This window comes from Syzygium oleosum, unplaced genomic scaffold (assembly GCF_021117445.2).
Source record: "Syzygium oleosum isolate NSW1041296 unplaced genomic scaffold, Sole_v2.1 Sole_v2.52, whole genome shotgun sequence".
NCBI lineage: Eukaryota > Viridiplantae > Streptophyta > Magnoliopsida > Myrtales > Myrtaceae > Syzygium > Syzygium oleosum.
The window spans coordinates 382,930-402,993 of NW_026607536.1; the positions used below are offsets into that span (position 1 = coordinate 382,930).

General features: G+C 42.0%; 2 protein-coding genes and 1 long non-coding RNA gene across 3 annotated transcripts; all 3 read left to right on the plus strand.

Annotated features, from left to right (window-relative positions):
* The first annotated feature begins 305 nt into the window (after window positions 1–305).
* Window positions 306–4,892, plus strand: LOC115679702 (serine hydroxymethyltransferase 7-like). Its single transcript, XM_030603370.2, has 4 exons — window positions 306–1,455; window positions 2,947–3,352; window positions 4,285–4,386; window positions 4,491–4,892. Exons 1-4 carry the CDS (start codon window positions 448–450, stop codon window positions 4,712–4,714), a joined length of 1,740 nt encoding a protein of 579 aa, XP_030459230.1. The 5' UTR covers window positions 306–447; the 3' UTR covers window positions 4,715–4,892.
* Window positions 4,893–4,916: 24 nt separating this feature from the next.
* Window positions 4,917–5,594, plus strand: LOC130136850 (uncharacterized). Its single transcript, XR_008815569.1, has 2 exons — window positions 4,917–5,210; window positions 5,301–5,594. It is a non-coding gene; the product is annotated as an uncharacterized LOC130136850 (long non-coding RNA).
* Window positions 5,595–12,285: 6,691 nt separating this feature from the next.
* On the plus strand, window positions 12,286–19,559 carry LOC115679570 (uncharacterized). Its single transcript, XM_030603186.2, has 11 exons — window positions 12,286–12,704; window positions 13,679–13,803; window positions 14,180–14,624; window positions 14,741–14,856; window positions 15,014–15,797; window positions 16,141–16,596; window positions 16,720–16,908; window positions 17,147–17,374; window positions 17,882–18,227; window positions 18,319–18,502; window positions 18,820–19,559. The coding sequence occupies exons 1-11, from the start codon at window positions 12,513–12,515 to the stop codon at window positions 19,301–19,303; spliced, it is 3,549 nt and encodes a 1,182-aa protein (XP_030459046.1). The 5' UTR covers window positions 12,286–12,512; the 3' UTR covers window positions 19,304–19,559.
* Window positions 19,560–20,064: the final 505 nt, after the last annotated feature.

Below are 20,064 nucleotides of genomic sequence, written 5' to 3' on the forward strand. Positions count from 1 at the left end.
GTCTTTACACTTCAACAGTGGCTGGAGGCTGGAGGCTGGAGGCTGGAGGCTGGAGGACGGACCTAATGGGACCCGACGCAGTGCCCCGGCCCGCCATGGGAAAACCGGGCAACCCGATTCGCAAAGCCTATCTAATCTCACCGGCGGTGACGAAATCCCCGATCAGCGCAAGCAATAGCAGCAGCAGTTTGATAAGATAAGCACACGCCTCCCCCGCCCCCCTCGCCTCGGGGAATCAAACCGTCAGTGTCAGAATCTATTGTATCATCATCTCCGACTCATTCTCTCCTTCTCCAATCAAAATCCAATCGATGCCCCTCCGCCATTGCCGCCGTACCTCCTTCGACCCTCTCGAATCCCTCTGCTCCCGCCGTTGTTTTCTCCTCCTGCCGTTCGCAGCCTCGTGAGCGGCGTTTGGATTGAGCCCTCGCGATTCTTCCCCTCTGGATGGACCTGTCGAATTCTCCGTCGGCTCTCTCCCTGGGCCTCCTGTCCCCCGGATCGAACCAGGTGTCCGATGATTCGGTCTCGCTCCAGCACCTCGACGGGAAGCAACCCGTCCCTCTTGAATTGCTCGAGCCGCGGTCCCGGAAACCCGAGAGCAATGCCGGCGCCGCCGCGGCGGGCGCGGAGGTCGGTGAGGACGAGGACGACGCGGACGTGGAAGAGTTCCGCATTTTGGGCCACTGCATCAAACGGAGGAGAGAGAGCGAGTCAACGTCTTCTTCCACCAGCTCCTCCAGAAGGGTTTCGAGCGCTTCGGATATGGAGGCGAGGAGGGCTGCGGTTAGGTCGTGGGGGAACGAGTCGATGAGCGTGGCGGACCCCGATCTTTTCGAGATAATGGGGAGGGAGAAGAACAGGCAAGCCAAGGGAATCGAATTGATTGCCTCGGAGAATTTCGTGTGTAAAGCGGTGATGGAAGCGCTCGGTAGCCACTTAACGAATAAGTACTCGGAAGGATTGCCTGGTGAGCGGTACTATGGTGGGAATGAGTACATCGATGAGATTGAAACTCTTTGTCAGGAGCGTGCATTGGCAGCTTTTGATTTGGATTCTGAGAAATGGGGAGTGAATGTACAGCCATACTCGTGCACTTCTGCAAATTTCGCGGTTTACACGGGGCTTTTGCTCCCTGGGGATCGGATCATGGGGTTGGATACACCGTCGGGTGGTAATACTAGCCACGGGTGCTATATGCCCGATGGAAGGAAAGTTTCTGGGGCATCCATATTTTTCGAGAGTTTGCCTTATAAGGTCAACCCACAGACTGGGTACATTGATTTTGATAAACTTGAGGAGAGGGCAATTGATTTTCACCCCAAGATTCTTATTTGCGGGGGAAGTTCGTATCCTCGCGAATGGGACTATGGTAGGTTTAGGCAGGTTGCAGACAGGTGCGGTGCTGTATTGATGTGTGACATGGCTCAAGTCAGTGGTCTTGTTGCAGCTAAGGTGTGAATTTTATGTTATCTATATAGATTTAGCTTCCTGCTTCTCATCATTTATACCTTATGTATTATCTCGAGTGTCGACGGCTGTGGCATAACTTCCTTTGTGTTTCGGTCCTTTGCTTTATTGTTATCTTTTTTTTTTTTTTTGTTGGGGGGGGGGGGGCGTTGGGTGTGGATTTATTTGTGCGTTTGTTTCATAATGTCCTATTCAAGGTGAGGTAATACTTGCCTTTTCTTATTTGTTCCTGGTCAGACTGTATGTCACTGCGACCTACTTGGTGAAAGTAAATTTTGTGAGGAGACGGTTTCTTGGTGGAACTCGGTAGTTAGGGACTTATTTTGATGCAGATACTGAATCAGTTCATTCACTCCTTAGATTAGATTGGTGGGAATTGGCATAAAGTGATTCCAGTTTACCTCTACCTGATTGGTTGAACTAACATCTGGTACCTGTCAACACAAAAAAAAAAAAAAAAAAATCATCTAGTAAGGCGAGACAACTGCTCTAGTTAGTTTGTCTGGCCAAAAAGCAACAGTAGTTACGTTACTAGCGATCGTTTCTTTAACAGCATTATAGAAGCATCGATGGAGGTCTTAGTACCATCTGTCTTCTCTCTTGTTCCCTGATGCTGTTCCTGCACTGGAGATTGAAATCCTTGAAAGTTTTACCTTTTTGTGCAGGCAAATTGTATGGATATCAGCTGCAAAGTTCTTTAATTTAGTGGTCCTCTTTGGACATATTACTCAGTACTCACGATTGGAAAACTAAATGGGTACTTGGCAATGACAATTACAGGATCCTTTCTAGTACTAGTGGGGTTGAATTTGATCTCTGATTTAAAATAAATAAGATTCACTGTGCTGGGTAGGTTCTGCTCACATTATTATCATAAATAGCACGTTATGTTTCATTAACTCTTGATGGGAAATTGAAGAAATAAAATTTCGATATTAACTTAACTTAAAGTTTGTCAGAAATTTGATAGGGATGTTCCCCTTTTTTGTGGCCTTAATGAGTCATATCTTAAAAACTGTTGAAAAAAATTCAACTTTAATGATAAAAAGATCAGAGAACCAAGTGGGGGCAATAGCCCAACTTTCTATAAGATTAAGCCCGCCGTTGGTAAGTGGCACTTATTCTGCTGGTTGAATGGGGGGAGTCCTCAATGAAGTAGGTGGTTTGATGGATCTATGTTTTAGTTCATATCCACCACAGTCCAACTTAACAATAGATAAAGGCTTTATTTGGTGTATTGAAAAAATGTATGGAAGAAATGGGAGGAAGCAGATTGAGGCTGCAGTAAAAGTATTTTGTCTAGGAAAAGAAAGAAACGCAAATGAAGTTGAAAAATAGAGGGGACTGTATTTGACACGCTTTCAGTCTGTCTCTCTATAATACACTCATCCTTCTGTTATTGATGAATATTTTCAGTTCCAAGTTTAATATTACTGAGGGAAGTTGTCGTTATATACGCGGGTGATGTACTTTCAGGAATGTGCAAGTCCCTTCGACTACTGTGATATTGTTACCTCGACAACTCACAAAAGTCTTCGAGGTCCTAGAGGAGGTATAATTTTTTTCCGGAAGGGTGCAAAGCCAAGGAAAAGAGGAACCCCTTTATCTCGAGGAAATGAAATTGAGTACTACAACTTTGAGGAGAAGATAAACTTTGCTGTTTTCCCATCCCTCCAGGGAGGTCCACACAATAACCACATTGCTGCTCTTGCAATAGCTTTAAAGCAGGCAGCCACCCCAGTATTTAAAGCTTATATGCAGCAGGTAAAGAAAAATGCTCAGGCATTAGCATCTGCTTTACTAAGAAGAAAATGCAGGCTTGTGACAGGAGGCACGGATAACCATTTATTGCTTTGGGATCTAAGGCCTCTTGGATTAACCGGTATGCAATCTGTGAATGCTGTGTCTTATATGTCCATTTTCATGAAGATCAAGCTGATGTGATTTGCGTGTGTTCATTTTTGTTTACTGAATTCGTGCTTTTCGTCTGTTGTCTCATTGATTTGTCTTTTGTGTTAGCCCAAGGGTTTCATGCTCTTAGCATGATGGTGAAGCTGGCTAGCTTTTCTTCATCTTTACTTGTATTAGTCCTCAAGTGAATCATTTGTCAACTGGAAGTGACATCTTAGTTGGCTCGAACAAGTTCATAAGTGACTCTGGAGTTTGTGTTGGTTGTTTACATTGTGACTAGGTGTCTCTGAATGTAAATTAAAAGGCACAAGATTATATCTGAACTTAGGTGCATCTGAAATTTTTTTTCAATAAAACACCTAATAGTATACAGTGCTGCCATATTGTGAGATTAGAAATTAGACGGGGCAAAATTGGAAGCTTTCTAGACCTTTTGCTAGAGTGGGCCAGGATTGTTGAGAACAGAATAATTTGAGAATTTCATTGTTCTCCCTTCTTGTAATTGAAAAGACAATTGAAGTCGACTTGTCAGCAACTTAAATCCTGTTTGGAGTGGCTTAAGATTTTTGGCTGTTACTCTCTTTTGAGACATTGACTAGAATAAACATTGTAATACTACTGAGGTAGTGAATTTCTATTATGTATTGCTGGCAAATATGATGCTCTGCTCTGAAGATCCAAGTGCTTGGTTTCTCCTTGAAACTTCATTTTTAATAGGGTTGGACACTGCTACTGTTGCATCATGATTAGCTTAATTTGTGTTAGTTGCATCATTCATTGATCCTCCCAATCTTGTTAGTGTGCTTGAATGTGGTTTATTTATGGTTGGTTACTATTTGCTGATGCACGTGGTCTACTCAGTAGTCGCAAATTGATTTCTTGTTTCGTTAAATGATTTTACAGGTGGGAACTATGAGAAAGTCTGTGAGATGTGTCACATAACTCTCAATAAGATACCAATCTTTGATGATAATGGCACCATTACCCCCGGTGGAGTGAGGATTGGTAGGTGAATTTACGAGATGCTTAAATTTGTAAGAGCAATTTCTTTGTCAGGCCTCGTTTTTATATTGGTTTTCAGATTTTATGGAGAAGTGATGCATTTGCAGGTACTCCTGCTATGACAACAAGGGGTTGTCTGGAGAGTGATTTTGAGATAATTGCTGATTATCTTCTCAAAGCTGCCCAAATTGCCAGCACAATCCAGAGGGGGCACGGCAAGCTGCAGAAGGCTTTTATGAAGGGTCTTCAGAGCAATAAGGAGATTGTTGAGCTTCGAACTCGTGTAGAGGCCTTTGCAAGTCAGTTTGCCATGCCAGGTTTTGACTTCTGAATGGATCTATTGGTTTGAGGATGCTATCTTTCCGCAGCATCAAGCCATTCGTAAGGTGCATCAATTATTTGAGAATGTAGTTGTTTATATGTCAAATTGGTGGCACAGACATTAATGGTACAAGATGTTGCTTGTGTCATTGCAGGGAAGAACAAAACATCAAGGAGCTTTTTATTTATTTTATTTTTTTTGGTAAAGCAAGGAGCTTTTTATTTATCTGGGAAAGATAGAGGTTTTGTGCCTCGTGCACGAGGCAGTGGAAACTTAGAGATTTGTGTCGGCCAGTTGCGATTGCGAGCTTTTGGCAGCCTTTGGTCTCTCTTTCCATGGACATTACACAGAGAGCAGGGGATTCCCAGCTTCAAAGTCGATACCTTACAACATTGTGCCCATTGCTTAAGATGGGGATTGCATTATGAATTAATAGTTTATATCGATGTTTCTCCTTTACCTTCATGCTGCTGCCTTGTTCCTGCTGAAGAGGAACAGTACGCAGGTAATTTTCCTCCTTGTGTATAGGCTCCCAACGTGTTGAATCAATTGATGGAGTAAATTGGTAGAATGAGTGGTAATTTACTTCTCACAGGATTTTGGGCCATGTAAAGTCAGTGTGGGGGGTAGCAGGGCCTGCAAGGGCTGGGACCTGGCTTTTCACCAGGTTTTTGGCTGTACATCCGGTTAGCAAGTGTAAACAGAGAAGGTTTGTTTTGTACGCATGACCTATTGGCGTCGAGATTTTGGCATGTTGAAATGGGTCTTTAATGTGTCTTTTAAAGGCAGTGCCAGTTTAATTGGCTCCCCCTTCCAGTTTGCTCCTGGTAGGCGTCGTTCTGAAAGATTCAGTGCGGTCACCTTAAATATGACTTTCCAAATTTTTTCCTCCTTTATATTCTTGTCTCTCTCTTTTTTCCTTATTGATGAGATTGAGCAAGAGTTATCATGTGTATCAGTTGCATTTTTGTCTCACTCTCTCCTTCCATTGGAATCTTTCCCGAGGGAGTCGGTATGTGATTATCATAGGAGGTTCCAGCAAGCACAGGCATACAACATCATGGTTCTGCATTTCTTGTCTTATGCATTCGTTGTTGTATCTTGTAACTGGCTCGCTCAGCAGCTTCGTCACAGTGTGACGAAAAGAGGAGAGAGAAGGAAACTGAGCAAAGCAGGGAGGAAAGTCTTTCGCATGGTTTCGGCATCGTTGACTTCAGTGCTACGTTGCGCTGTTAGCCAATTGAGAATTTCAGTAGTACATTTCAGTTTGATCACTCTGAGTTGGATCTAGTAACGTTCACTTTCGTGGAGTCAATTGTTTTCTGAGTAAGAGTCAGATTTTTGGACCCAGTTATCAGCTCTTTTTCACAATTGCCGATTATTCCGATAATTTACCGACACCTATTTGAAGAGCTTAGGCTTCCATTTTTTACATGCGCCTACTAATTTCATTTGAGTCGGTTACCAACATTTATTTCATTTTTTCTTTTGTAATTAAGTAACCGTATATGAAGCTATTAATCTTTGTTGGAAATTAACAAATATTATCTGATAAGTTTAACACATTGATAATTGACGCAATTCAATGTTGGTAAATTATTCAAGTGGTTGATAAATTTGAAAAAAATTAAAGTTTGCAAGTAACTCAAATCGAGTTTGTAAGTTCTCATAAAAGTCAATAATGTGACACGCTGGTAAATTTGGAAAAATTAATTGCTGTTAAATGCTGGTAAGTTTCAAACGTATGGCATGTCAATTAAGTTGACAATCAACTCTCTATTATTTGACAATTACCAACGCTTCATAAATTTTACCAGCGCTAAACATAATTCAGACTTTACACGTGCGAAGCAACAGTATCCTTCCAATTTTAGAGAAAGTGTAGCCTGTAGGAGGGGCAAAAGTCATTCAATGCTAAATTGACTTATCTCGTTTGAAAGGTTATAAGGTAGAATGTAAGTCTTGATTCCGCATTTCAGTAAAGACAGAAAAATCACTATAAAGCGAATGGAAAAATTCATATGCTGCTTCCTTGTCAGGGGAGGACAAATTGGGGATCGATAAATTAAGCGAGGATATAAGCACTTCCTACTTTTAACTACATTACAAGCATGCTTTTCGTACGCTGATAAACATTATTCATGAGAAGTTATAATTTTTGAAATCATCGGGATATCAATCGTCACTTGAAACCGATAAATCTATGTTGAAGTCGACACATATTACTTGTCTTTTAATTCCAACACTTTGCAAATGACAAATCATTAATGATTGACGTCAACAGACAATAACACCTCTCAATAATTCTTATTGTTTATTATCGACAATCTCACTAATGAGCTATCGATCAGTATCATCTAAATTAACTCATTTATTTACAAATGACCTCTTGAGCAGTGGTTTAAGCTCATCATCTCTTGATAACAAATATTAGTCAAATTTTTTTTTTTTGTGTGTATACATTTTCCCCTTTCAAAAGGATAGAATGATCTTGTCAATCTTTCGATTAAACCTTTTTTATGTTCCGCTTTCCCTTCTTTTCCTCGACGTAGGAATCGATAAGTTGAAAACTTTTCGTTCTGATGAGGTGTCCGACGTGTCGGGTTAAATTAATCTGTCATTTCCCGCGAAAGCAAAAATTCACGTGGCCACTTCTTTCATGAGCTCACGTGGCACCGTCTCGAAGAGACATCTTTCCCCTTGCTTTATCCTCCAAGTGGGATTCCGACACGTGCCCCCCCCAATTCCAGAACAGTCGCCTTGGACGGACAGAGAGACAGACAGGTATGTGTCCGAAGCGGCGAGTACAGCCTGGTTGCGCCACTCTCGCGCGTGGCCTCGATAGCTGTGTCTTCCTCCCTGATGTGCCCGAGTTGAAAAGAGGCGTCCGACAAGTGGCCATTTTTTTCAAACCCCGGAAGGCGCGTGAACCGGGAATTCCTCACGGCGAAGCGTCGCCATCACCACCGCCGCCGCCTCCGTCGTTTTCGAAAGCTCCTAAACGGGGGGGTCTGAAATTACATGTTTGGCCCTCTCCATCTCGCCCTTTGCTTTTCTCTCCCTCCGTCCGATTTTGCTTTTTCGTGAATTTGTTGAAAGAATATTGCGTCATCCTTCGCGATTTAAGTCGTCACTCCCACCCCAGCCCAAGAGAACCAAAATAACGGGCAAAATTTCTACAAGGAAAGTACAGTGCTTTGTACGATATTGTAATCATACGGCAAACATGTTTTATCATAACGCGCATACTTTGTTGAATAAAGTGATATTCTCTTATTAGATATTCAATTGGTTATTTATTTAATTATACACTTATGATTACAATTATGTGAATGTATTTATAACGCTATAAATATAGTACTCGATCCTTACCTCGGTTCGAGGGTACATTGTTTTTTGGGTGACGTGTGAATTTAATTTATTAGGCATCATTGTGTTTCGTTTTTTAAGTATAATCATTTTTCCCCAAATAATATTTCGAATATTTAACAGAAAATAATCTTCATGTAAATGTGCTTAGGAAGTCTAGGTGTTTTAGTATTAAACTGAAGTCTAACTCTCAAAGAATTACAACTAAATGTAAAAGTCCCATTTGGAAGAAACCTCCCAAAATTTGAAAACGAAAGAACTTGCTTTAAATTTCGCACAATTGTGGTAAAGTTGTATATGATCTTATATGGCAGTATTTGAATACCTTGAGGGCTTTCCATTTTAGAATGACAGATAGAAGTAACTGTATGAGTGTCACAAATCTAAACTAGAGAAGTAAAAGATGAATTCGCCCTTTCAATAGTCATTTGTTGCTCAAATTGAATAGTCCGAGAGTTTTGGCGATGAGAAAAAATCAGCAAACTGAGAGTGGAGTTAATAATTTGGGTTGTGACTTGACTTTAGTTGAGGACGGAAATTAATATACTTTTGCAAAGATAATGTTTTTTTTTGTCGGAACAAAATAAAGATGTCGTTGAATAGAACTTTTTCGCAACCGTTTTAATTGTGAAAAGGAATATCATAATTTTAATCGGGTATTTGACCAAACATAAAAGTTCTTTTTGGGGACGGCCTTTAAAACATGTGTTATCAAATATAAAAGTTATGACATTTCACTAACACGCTTTTTTTTGGTCAGAAACACTAACACGCTTATTCAAGCAAAAACTTCGTGTGGTCCCACATCCTACCGCGTGTCCCAACACCGCAGAAAGCCATAAATATTTTGTAATGTTCTTTTTTTTCGGGTGAATTTCCTATAAAACTCCAAACTTTAAATCAAGTCCCAAATCTGCCTCGAACTTTTTTTTTGTCTTCGAAAAAACCCTAAATTTTAGGTCCAGTCCTAAATTTGCCCTGAACTTTTTTTGTCTTAGAAAAAAACTCCAAACTTTAAGTCCAATTCCAAATCTGCCTGGATTTTTTTCATGTAAAAAAAAATCAGCAAATTTCAATTTATTTTCAGAAATATACCCCCTTGTTTCAATCTAACTTGACGTGGCACTTCCATGTCGATAAAAAATCCACATCAGCAAAATAATGGGGCAATAGGTATAGACCGACGTCGCATTTCCACTTCGATAACAAATCCAACATATTAAAATTGTTGAAATTCTCCAAAATAAAACTATTATAGGATATGAAAGTTAGGGACGATAACAAATCCACAAAACAAAATTCAATTTAAAAAAAAAACCTAATTTTTAGGTTCAGTCTAAATTTGCTCTGAACTTTTCTTTATCTAAAAAAAAACTCAATTACTTTGTTGATACGGATTTGTTATTGACGTGGTAGTGTCATGTCAAATTGGGATTGGATCACATGGTATATTTTTTAAATTAAATTGAATTTTGGTGATTTTTTTTCTCAAAAAAAAATTTCGAGCAGATTTCGGACATGACTTAAAGTTTAGGTTTTTTCTAATACAAAAAAAAGTTCGAGATAGATTTGAAACTTGATCTAAAATTGAGATTTTTTTACGGAATTAGGCCTTTTTTTTCCCCCTTTGTCAGAAATTGTTTTCTACTCATCGTGAGGCCCAAAATCGTCAAAGGCTGTAGGGACAGATGTCCTCCACGACAATCACATGTGGTTTTCGTTTTTCAAATCCGGATGTTGTTGTTGACCATTACATTTACCTGCCCCTCCTCCTCCTCCTCGTCCTCCTCTAGTCTTCCTTTATAGTCGTAACATCACATGATTTTGCAATATCATCAAGTAGGGCCCGATTGAAATTATTTTTTGCTTTTCTCTTCTTTCTTAATTGCAATTTTGCGTATGACTCTCTCCAACGTTTTTTTGATATTTGAAATTTTTTATATCGGAAGTGCGCAGCAAAAGTCCGATTCCTTCTCCCGAAAAAATCGTCAAGAAGGAACCAAAGTTCGAGTCCATCAACATATGCCTAGTTTGACATTCACTCGAGAGCTTAAACTAACGAGTCATGAGTCAATTAAGATAAATTAACACAACTCTTCGATGTGAGACTTTTATAACACGACTCACATGTGCATTCTAACAATCTCCTCCTCACATGTGAGCTAGGTGTTAGGCCCGCTCGCCCTTTATTCAAGTATCATTCTATATCAACATATCTCAATTTGAATCTTCATCAATGTGCACATCCCTAGTCTTTTTCTCTAGATCGAACCATAAAGGCTGACATTTGAACCGTGTCGTTACACCACAACACACACCGTTCGAAAACCGCGTTGGTCACCAGATTCATTTCTTGAGATATTCATGAAACACCAATACACATTGAGAGCAGGCCACTAATTAACCACCGGTTCTGATATCATTAGTTAGGAGTGCGCAGCAAAAGTTTGATACCTTTCACCGTGGAGAACGCCAAGAGGGAGCTAAAGTTCGAGCTCGTTGACGTATCCAATTGAACCCACTTTCACTAAAAAACTTAAGCCAATGAGTTATGAGTATATCGACACAACTCTCCAATGTACGACTTTTCTAATACAATTTATATGTGCATCCTAACACTCAAAACATTCACTATACTCAAATATCAACATGTAAATTTAAAAGCGGCTTTTTCGTGAATTTTCTTAAATTCCGACGCTGTCTTCTTGAATTTCAACGGGACCTTTTGCTCCCGTTTAAGTTTAAGCGAGCAACCTTTGGTATCTTCGAGACGCAATCGTCCTGTGGAAGAAGATATCCATACTTTTTCTTTTTATATATCTAGCTTTAAGAGTTGATGTAACTAGAAGGCGAAAGATCGATCAATCGATTTAGAAATTAATCAGCTTTGTTTTGAAGGTCATGCTCCCTTACACTCCAAGCACTCCTCGTGCAAAACCCAGAGGCGGGCTAGTTTATAAATGCAATAATTAACTCCCCCACATGGGTTTAAAGATTTAAGGATTGCCGATCCATAGATTGGGGTGGTCGTTGACCAAATACAGTTCTTTGACTTGAGCTTCACGGAAGACATTGCATCCTCTCGCGAATCCCCATGTGATTGACCAAGCGCATTGGCACATTCCCCATAATCTAAGATCGTCATGCCCATATTCTATTGCAGCATCAATGTGAACGTTATCATGCGTGCGAAGATGCACAATGATCGAGTCACTGCTTGGCACCTACAATATACATTAGACCAATGCATGCATGTTTCGACCATTATCCCATTTTCACGCCACTCGAGAGTCCTCGTTTACGAAGATGCTAAATAGTTGACAGAGTATTATGAATAGATTTTTTTTTTCTCGCTACGACGGTAACAAGAAATCGAGTAGGGGTGCGAACATATGCTTACAACTTGCATAAGATGATTTTACAGCGGTGGTTCATGCTCGAAGGTGATTGCACTCGTATTTTGAGCTCGTGAACCGAACGATTGTTGATCGGCGTTCTAATCACATCACCCATCTTTCCTTATCACTTGGGATTAATTCAAATCGTCGAGAAAAAAGGACCAAACTTTTAGGTACTTATTAAGAAAAGCACAAACCAAACTTCCCCAGCACAATCTGACCCCACCCAAAAAAAAAAAAAAAAGCTTCCCCAGCACAAAAGGAGAGAGTCTCCTTTGGCTATAAACCGAAGGGAAGAAAGAAGAGGTGCAAAATTTCCAATTCTCCATATGAAAAGTTTGAATTTGACAATCGCAATCTCACCAAATCATTCAAGAAAAGTCCCAGATAAAAAAGATAGAGAGAGAGAGAGAGAGAGAGAAAGTGGAGTCAGAAAAGGGCGGAGGAGGGAGGGGGGCGTGGGGCCCAGGCGAGGGGCGCATCGGGTAAAGCAAGCAAACGAGATAATGATGGACGGATGGACGGATGGATGGACCGAGGCGGAGACGCGCAATTTGTGCGTACAAATATACCGTTGGAATAGGAGGGCCTCCCCGCTGCTGACGTGGCGCGGTGGAGGAATAAAGCGACGCGAATCACCCCCCGTACCCAAACACGGCAAACGCAAACGCTCCACCCGCAGACGCACGCTTCTTCTTCATCACTCGGCCTCCCCTTCCCCTCTTCTTCCCCTTCACAACTCCTCCCACTCCTTTACCAAATCCCCCCAACCAAACCCCTCCTCCCCTCCCTCTCTCTCTAGAATCGTTCTGTAGCAAAAAAGCTTTCGTCGAGGACTCTTCTCGTCTCGTCTCGTCTCGTCTCGTCTCCACCGAATCCTCTCCTCTCTCCGTCTCTCCGTTCGAGATCATCACCGTTCGCCGCCGCGGGAGACTCCGATTTTTATTGTTTTCGTTGTTGTTCCCGCCGTGGGATCGCCGGCGTCGGCCGCCGTTCGCTCCGATTTCGTGGACTCTCTTTTTCCGCCCCGCCGCCCCTCCATGGAAACGCCGGAGAAGCGAGTCGCCGGAATCGCCCTGGATTTCCCGGCCACCGATGGGGCCGCCTCCTACTCCTGGCCTCCCAGGATGCCGAGGTGGCTCCGGCGGAGGCTCCTCGCCGAGTGCAGTAAGTCTCCCGTTTCCGTGGAGGAAATCGAGGCCAAGCTTCGCGATGCCGACCTTCGTCGACAGGTTTAATTCGCGTTCAATCTTTCGTTTCTTGTTTTCCGCCAATACCTAGTCGTAGTTTAAGAGAGATCTTGGACTCGTTTCCGTCGTGCTTTGTTCGGGTTTTTGGACCGAGAATATTAGCTGATCGGTCGAGGAGGGTTTCGGACTTTGTTGGATTTTCGACTCGTTTCTCTGCTTCGTAATATTTTCGAGAGGTATCATATCGAAACCTGATTAGGTGACATTGAACCGTTGTCGGTGGCTGCCGGTGGATAAGTCGGCTATTTGTTGTTTTGTTGTTTTGTTTTTTTCGAGGGCCAGCATAAATAATAGCTTCTAATTCGTCATCTTTTGTCTCCTGAAAAACGATCGAAGTTTGTCTCTAGAGGCATCCTTACTGTTTTTCTTCCCTGTATGCAATTTTTCTACTCTAGTGTTCATCGGTAATCTTTTCTAACGCTGGCGTGTCTGTCCTTTTTCTTTTTTTTGGGCCAAAAGCAGCTGTTAATTCCTGGGGATTTTCCTTTTGCAACGTTTGTTTTTTCATGGTTACTGTAGTAGAATCATTATTTAACCATTTTCACATGCAATATTGCGGAATTCTACCAAATTTGGTCTTCACTTTCTGGACTGAGTTTTTTGCATTTTGTAGACGGATAGCTGGCTATATGAAAAGCCTTAATTACACTTGCTAGTCTGTTTGAGCATTTGCACCCTATTCTACCAAATCTGGTCTTCCCTTTCTGGACTGAGTTTTTTGCATTTTGTAGACGAACAGTTGAGTAATACGAAAAGCCTTAATTATACTTGCTAGTCTGTTTGAGCATGTGCTCCCTATCCATTACCTTGTGCAGTAACATGTATATTTACACGTGGGATTTTCATAATATAGCCGTTTGTCCTGCAAGTTTTGTGTTTCTTAGTTGCTTACTTTAATCATGCGTGGATGCGACTGTAGCTCAACCTATCTTGCACCTTTTTGTTTTCTTTTTCAGCAATTCTATGAGAAATTGTCAAGCAAGGCTCGCCCAAAGCAGAGAAGCCCCTCTCGAGCCTCCTCCAACGAGGAAGATCTGGGTCATCGACTGGAAGCCAAGCTTCAAGCTGCTGAGCAGAAGAGGTAAAACACTTATTCTGTACCAGCGATTCTTGTTGGTTACTGAAGATTAGAGGATGGTGATGGTTAGATAATTGTCATCACAGTTGCAGGCATTGTTGCTATATGTTAGGTTTTTTCAAATTCTGATTCCTGAAGACGTGGTTGCACTTCCTTCTGATATCTATTTCTCTGCATTTTATGAGTTGGTTTTTTGTCGAGAAGCCTATCTCTGATTAAGTACTACTTTTAGATTTGCTTCTAGTTGGTTTTGCAGACTGCCTGCGGATTAGTTGAGCTATTTTCCATGTCTTGTGGATGCCTTTTCGATATCTAGAATAGTGCACTGATCCTTTAAGGTGCTATACCCCTTATAACTCAATGATGTACTTCACTACAGGTTGAGCATGTTAGCTGAGGCTCAAATGCGCCTTGCTAAGTTGGATGAGATTAGGCAGGCAGCCAAAAATGGGGTGCAGCTGCGTCTAGAAATGAAGCGAGAAAAGCTTGGCTCAAAAGTCGAATGCCGATTTCAGCAGGCACAGGTGAATAGGATGCTTATTCTAAAGGCATATAAACAAAGAAGGGCTACTATAAGGGAGAGGTCATCCCAATCATTGTTGCGGAGGATGGCGCGTGAGAGCAAGTATAAGGAGCGCGTACGTGCTGCAATCAACCAAAAGCGAGCGGCTGCAGAGAAGAAGCGTTTGAGATTGTTGGAAGCAGAGAGGAAGAGAGCACGTGCTAGAGTATTACAAGTGCGCAATGTAGCAAAGTCAGTGTCTCACCAACGCGAGGTTGAAAGGAAGAAATTGCAGGACCACCTGGAAGATCGGCTGCAAAGGGTATATACGCATATATTTGTACAATTTTCACTTTTCATCTTTGAACAGTTCAGCGGCTGGATTTTTTTTCCCGGCTTTGCTAAGTGGTGTAGCTCTAATGAAAAATCTATGGACAGGCCAAGAGACAAAGAGCAGAGTATCTGAGACAGAGAGGAAAGCTGCGTGACTTTGTTAAACCGAGCCGGAGCATAATGCTTAAGCAGGCCGATCTCCTTTCCCGGAAATTGGCAAGGTAAGTAAAGCTTAGCAGTTGCCTGATATCTATGCCCACTGGATTGTTGGAGATTGTTGCTTGAAAATTAATAATCATGCTTAAGACTTTGGTCATAAATGTCCTCACAAATCTAATTCAAGGTTTGCTAGGGCTCACTTTTTATTGGTACATTTAGGTGCTGGAGGCGTTTCCTCAAAGTCAGGAGGACAACTTTCGACTTGGCAAAAGCATACAACATGCTTGGGATCAACGAGACACATGTGAACTCGATGCCATTTGAACAGCTAGCTATGCTTATTGAATCTTCTGATACCATTCATGCAGTTAAAGCCTTACTTGACCGGTTTGAGAGCCGGTTAAGAGTCTCTGGGTCCATTGCTGCTACCAACCAGAGGTCCAGTGTGGGTAATATAGATCACCTTCTCAAACGAGTGGCTACACCTCGGAAGAGATCCAGTGATAGGGTTTCAGCTAGGGGCAAAGAGTCTAAGAAAATAGGGTCTAGTAGGGAGGTAGCGAAAGGCCCAGCCAAACTATCAAGATATCCAGTGAGAGTAGTTCTCTGTGCGTACATGATATTGGGCCATCCGGATGCGGTGTTTAGTGGTCAGGGAGAGCGTGAGATAGCCCTTGCTATGTCAGCCCGAGGATTCGTTCGAGAATTGGAGCTGTTGATAAAGATCATATTGGATGGACCGATACAGAGTTCAGATGAGGAGTCTGACTCTGCCTTGCCAAAGCGTTGGACCTTTAGATCTCAGCTTGCGGCTTTTGACAAAGCTTGGTGTGCTTATTTGAATAACTTTGTGATATGGAAGGTCAGGGATGCAAAGTTACTGGAGGATGATTTGGTAAGAGCAGCTTGCCAGCTTGAGCTGTCTATGCTGCAAACCTGTAAGTTATCTACAGAAGGAGAAACTGGTGTGCTTACTCATGACATGAAGGCTATTCAGAAACAGGTCTTACTCCTCACGACCATTCATCACTCATTGATGCAATGACTTAAAAATTTCTCAGCAAGGCAAACTTCAGATTTAACATGAATACTTTGGTCTTTGAACTGAAATTCTGTTTTCATGTGACGTCATCACTGCAGTAATTCAAAACTAATCATTTTTTGTACGGGTATAATTAGAATTATTGTGACTGCGTAGATGTCTCTCTTATGGGGGATTTTTTTAGGGCAGCAGCCAGTGATGCAACTGGGTGGGGAGTTATGTAATTTGTATTAGAAATGAATATGTAGATGGAGAAAATCATTTTTATCTCATTTCGAATAGTATAATGTTTTCTTCTATGCAGGTTTTTGAAGATCAAAAACTTCTGAGGGAAAAGATACAGCATCTGGGTGGGGATGCTGGGATTGAGAGGATGGAATGTGCTCTTTCTGAAACACGAAGCAAGTACTTTCAAGCTACAGAGGAGGGCAGTCCATCAGGTTCACCAATGACCAATGTTTTTTCTCCAGGCTCTGCAAGCTCCTCTGATGGTTCCTCCATTGCAAGCAATGAGAGAAGGAAATTGAGTGAGGATGTTGAGAAGCCAAACCGTGTTGTTCGATCTTTATTTAGAGAAGATGTAACTCCTTTGCCAAATGAGTTTGGTTCGTTATCACTGGAATCTGATGGTCGGACAGGGACTTCTGGCATACAACTGGCGAATGAGAATGAAGTGATTGTGAATGCATTACTCCATGAGCAGCGTCCTGTTCTTCTAAATGGTTTCAGCACTAAAAGTGACAATGAAAATTCGATTAAGGTCGGTGGTCTGATCTCAACATTCAGTTATAGTATCAAATTTTCTAGATCTATTACCATGTGAACTTTTATACTTTCAATTACAGTTATGTCAACACTGTCTCCTGCTGTCTCCTGAAAGCAGGGAAAAATTAGACAGGCAATGGAAAAGGCTTTTTGGGATGGCGTCGTGGAGTCCATCGAAGGAAATGACCCTCAGTATGATCGTGTTGTTCAGCTTATGATGGAGATGAGAGATGAAATTTGCGATATTGCTCCACAAAGCTGGAAGGAAGAGATCACTGAAGCAATTGATTTGGACATTCTCTCTCAGGTAGTCCATTCTCTATCAGTGAACTGATCTCCATGCTCCTGTATAGTTTCTTTCATATCTGACCAGATTGAAATTTGGGAGGTGCATCAGCAATACACTGATGAATTCATAGTTAATCATTCGTTACTTTTTATGTACTTAATGTGTACTTGACTAGTAAATTTTGATAGTAAACTTGTGCGCATTGCACTTACTGTGAAATCAGTATGATCAACAATTTATGGTCTTCTTGTCTTAGGTTTTGAAGTCTGGTAACCTGGACATTGATTACCTGGCAAAGATTTTAGTGTTTGCATTGGCTACTGTGCAAAAGCTCTCTTCTCCAGCTAATGATGATAAACTGAAGACCAGTCACCAGCAGTTACTGAAAGAACTAGCTGAGATATGTGAAGAAAGAAATGACTCAGAGAATTCACATGCCATCGCTATGATAAAGGGTCTGCGATTTGTTCTGGAACAGATTCAGGTGCCCGTGCTTTTGCTTATGTTGCTTTTTTGTGCAGTATCTTCGTCTTTAAACTATTCTAATTTACTTGAGCTCTTTCGTGCTGGATTGGTAATAACACTATCTTCATCTTTAAACTATTCTAATTGACTTGACCTTTTTCGTGCTGGATTGGTATTAACAGTATAGAGATGATGAAAAATTGCTGTGCCTAATCCATGTTGGATTTTTTTTTTTTTTTAAATCCCTGGTTATAGGTCAGTTGGATGGGATTGCTCTTGCGTAATGTCATCTTTGTGAGAATATGAGACTTTTGATTTGGTAGGCTGATTAAATTAGTTGAGTTGTTGATGACGCTTTCCAAGGTTGGAATAATCACCCATTGTACGCATGAGTAGCCTAGTTTGTTTTTTGTTATTTAGATTATATGTGGTGCGTGAGATACCCGGTGTTGTGCTCAGCTACAGAAAACTACTGCCTTGTTGGCACAGCATGTGACAATTATATAATGGTGTATTATTTTTATAGGCATTAAAGCTTGAGATTAGCCAAGCTCGCATCAAAATGATGGAACCTATACTGAAGGGACCTGCTGGATACGATTACCTGAGAACTGCTTTCTCTAGTCGTCATGGACAACCTTCAGAAGCCCTCACAGCTCTGCCAGCTGCTGTGCAATGGCTCTCATCTCTTAAGAATTACGTTGACCAGGAGTGGAATGAGCACACTACGTCTCTCTCATCATTGTTGAGCCAGGAGAGTTTATCTCAAGGCTATACGCCTCCCACAACCCTCAGAACTGGGGGAAGCTTTCTGGTGAATACAAATGGCAATCAAACTTCTCTTCTACCCGGTGATTCAGGAGACAAGACAGGTATCGTTGCAAAGTTGGTCATAATACTTTTTGATGTTGCTGGATCTGAAAATTTTGCGGTAATTGAGGTCTCCTTTTGTTTGTGCACCAGGGAATCAAATCCAGGAGTGTAAAGGAGAAAGAGTTGACCTGTTTGTTAGAATTGGCCTGTTAAAGCTGGTCAGTCGAGTATCTGCTCTAACGCATGATGCCTTGCCAGAGACTTTCGTGCTTAACCTCCCCAGGTTAAGGGCTGTTCAGGCTCAAATGCAGAAGATCGTGGTAATTTCTACGAGGTAATAACTCAGGCGGATCTGACTCTGAACAGTCGGTATTTACTAATATGTGACAAGGAATTAGGGAATGGCATGAGTTGAAGTTGATACTTATTAAAATGTGACTAGGAATAGGGGAATGGCATAAATTGGAGTTGATGCTTACTAAGATGTGACGAGAAATAGGGAATGGCATGAATTGAAGTTATCCATGTGTCCACAAAAATTGGTGTCTTTTCAGTTTGTAAAGGATGTGCTATAGCAATTGTCCTGTACTGCCATCGGCCATTTATTGAGATGCCTGTTGAACTTGTTTGGAAATCACTCTTGCATTGCAGCATTCTTGTTTGCCGACAAACACTCCTCAGCGAGCGAGTAGTAACGAGTGCGACAGACATGGAAGGCATATTATCAGACTGCATTCAGAAAGTGACGGAGCTTTTGGACCGTGCTGAAGATGTGGGTATTGAAGAGATTGTTGAGATTTTGAGCAAGTTTCCAGTGAATGGTGAAGAAGCTGTGGATACCCAGAGTCACCAATCAAGGAAAGTGGTCATGGCTAGAATGCTGGCAAAGAGCTTGCAGGCCGGGGATCCTGTTTTTGAGAGGGTCTCGCATGCTGTTTATCTTGCTGCGAGAGCGGTCGTGCTTGGGGGAAACGCTCCCATTGCAAAGAAATTGGCGGAAACGGCATTGCGGCCAATTGGTGCAGTGGTGTTGGCTCCAAGGGTGGTCGAAGCAGCTGAAGTTTTAGCAGTTGCGGCCTCTGTGTCGGTGCGTGTTCATGGACCGTGGTATGGTTGTATTGTGGATAGCGTGTAGTTGGTTTGTGTAAAGAAGGGAGCATAGGGGACGATGCTGGAAATGCACACCACTGTAAATAAGCAAAGCCATTTATGCTTATTTCTGTACAGCTTCTTATGTCATAAACTGTGCTCATTAGGTGGATAGAATACTGTCAGGGGGTTTCGACTGTAAATAGGATTTTAGCGTGTTATTTTTAGTCGGAGTCTGAAACTTCGCGACAGAAAATTGGGGATGTTGGTCATATTCTTCAAGTATTCTCTGTTTTTCGTAAGCCTACATCAAACATCTCCTGCTTTCTCGCTAAAAATTTGTGCCGTCCCAGGATCTATATTGGATCTTTGATTTGGGCTTCTCCAATGCCAATTTGAGGCCGAGTAAAATGCTAGAGATGGCCCAAATTAAGCCACGAATAACCCCGGAAGGGCCTGTTCATGGACAAGATTCTCGAGTCCCAAATGAGGGCAAATGCTGGGCCTAAGCGAGGGCCCAGAATAGGACTAATGGGCCGTTCAAGAGCCCAAACTCGGGCAAGCGAAGGCCCTATAATAGGCTAAATAAGTGCACAAATGGGCCGGCCGAGACCAAAAAGGGATCGGACCGGGAAGCCCAAATTAAGGTTCAACAGTGGGCCGGGACCAATTAAAGGTCCGACTAGGCCCGCGTTAAGTCCCGAATAGACCAGCCCGGCCCAAATTAAGACCCAATATTGGTCCGGGCGGAGCCCATGTTAAGGCCCAACAATGTGCCGGGCTAGGAACATGTTATGGCCCAATAGT

What these genes read in the sequence shown, in the direction of transcription:
- LOC115679702 (XM_030603370.2), top strand. Translation starts at nt 448, where the DNA reads ATGGACCTGTCGAATTCTCCGTCGGCTCTCTCCCTGGGCCTCCTGTCC. An exon ending in GTGGTCTTGTTGCAGCTAAG is followed by an intron (nt 1,456 to 2,946) that starts GTGTGAATTTTA and finishes ATGTACTTTCAG; the next exon opens with GAATGTGCAAGTCCCTTCGA. An exon ending in AAGGCCTCTTGGATTAACCG is followed by an intron (nt 3,353 to 4,284) that starts GTATGCAATCTG and finishes ATGATTTTACAG; the next exon opens with GTGGGAACTATGAGAAAGTC.
- LOC115679570 (XM_030603186.2), top strand. Translation starts at nt 12,513, where the DNA reads ATGGAAACGCCGGAGAAGCGAGTCGCCGGAATCGCCCTGGATTTCCCG. An exon ending in TGAAGGCTATTCAGAAACAG is followed by an intron (nt 15,798 to 16,140) that starts GTCTTACTCCTC and finishes TCTTCTATGCAG; the next exon opens with GTTTTTGAAGATCAAAAACT. An exon ending in ATCGTGGTAATTTCTACGAG is followed by an intron (nt 18,503 to 18,819) that starts GTAATAACTCAG and finishes CTTGCATTGCAG; the next exon opens with CATTCTTGTTTGCCGACAAA.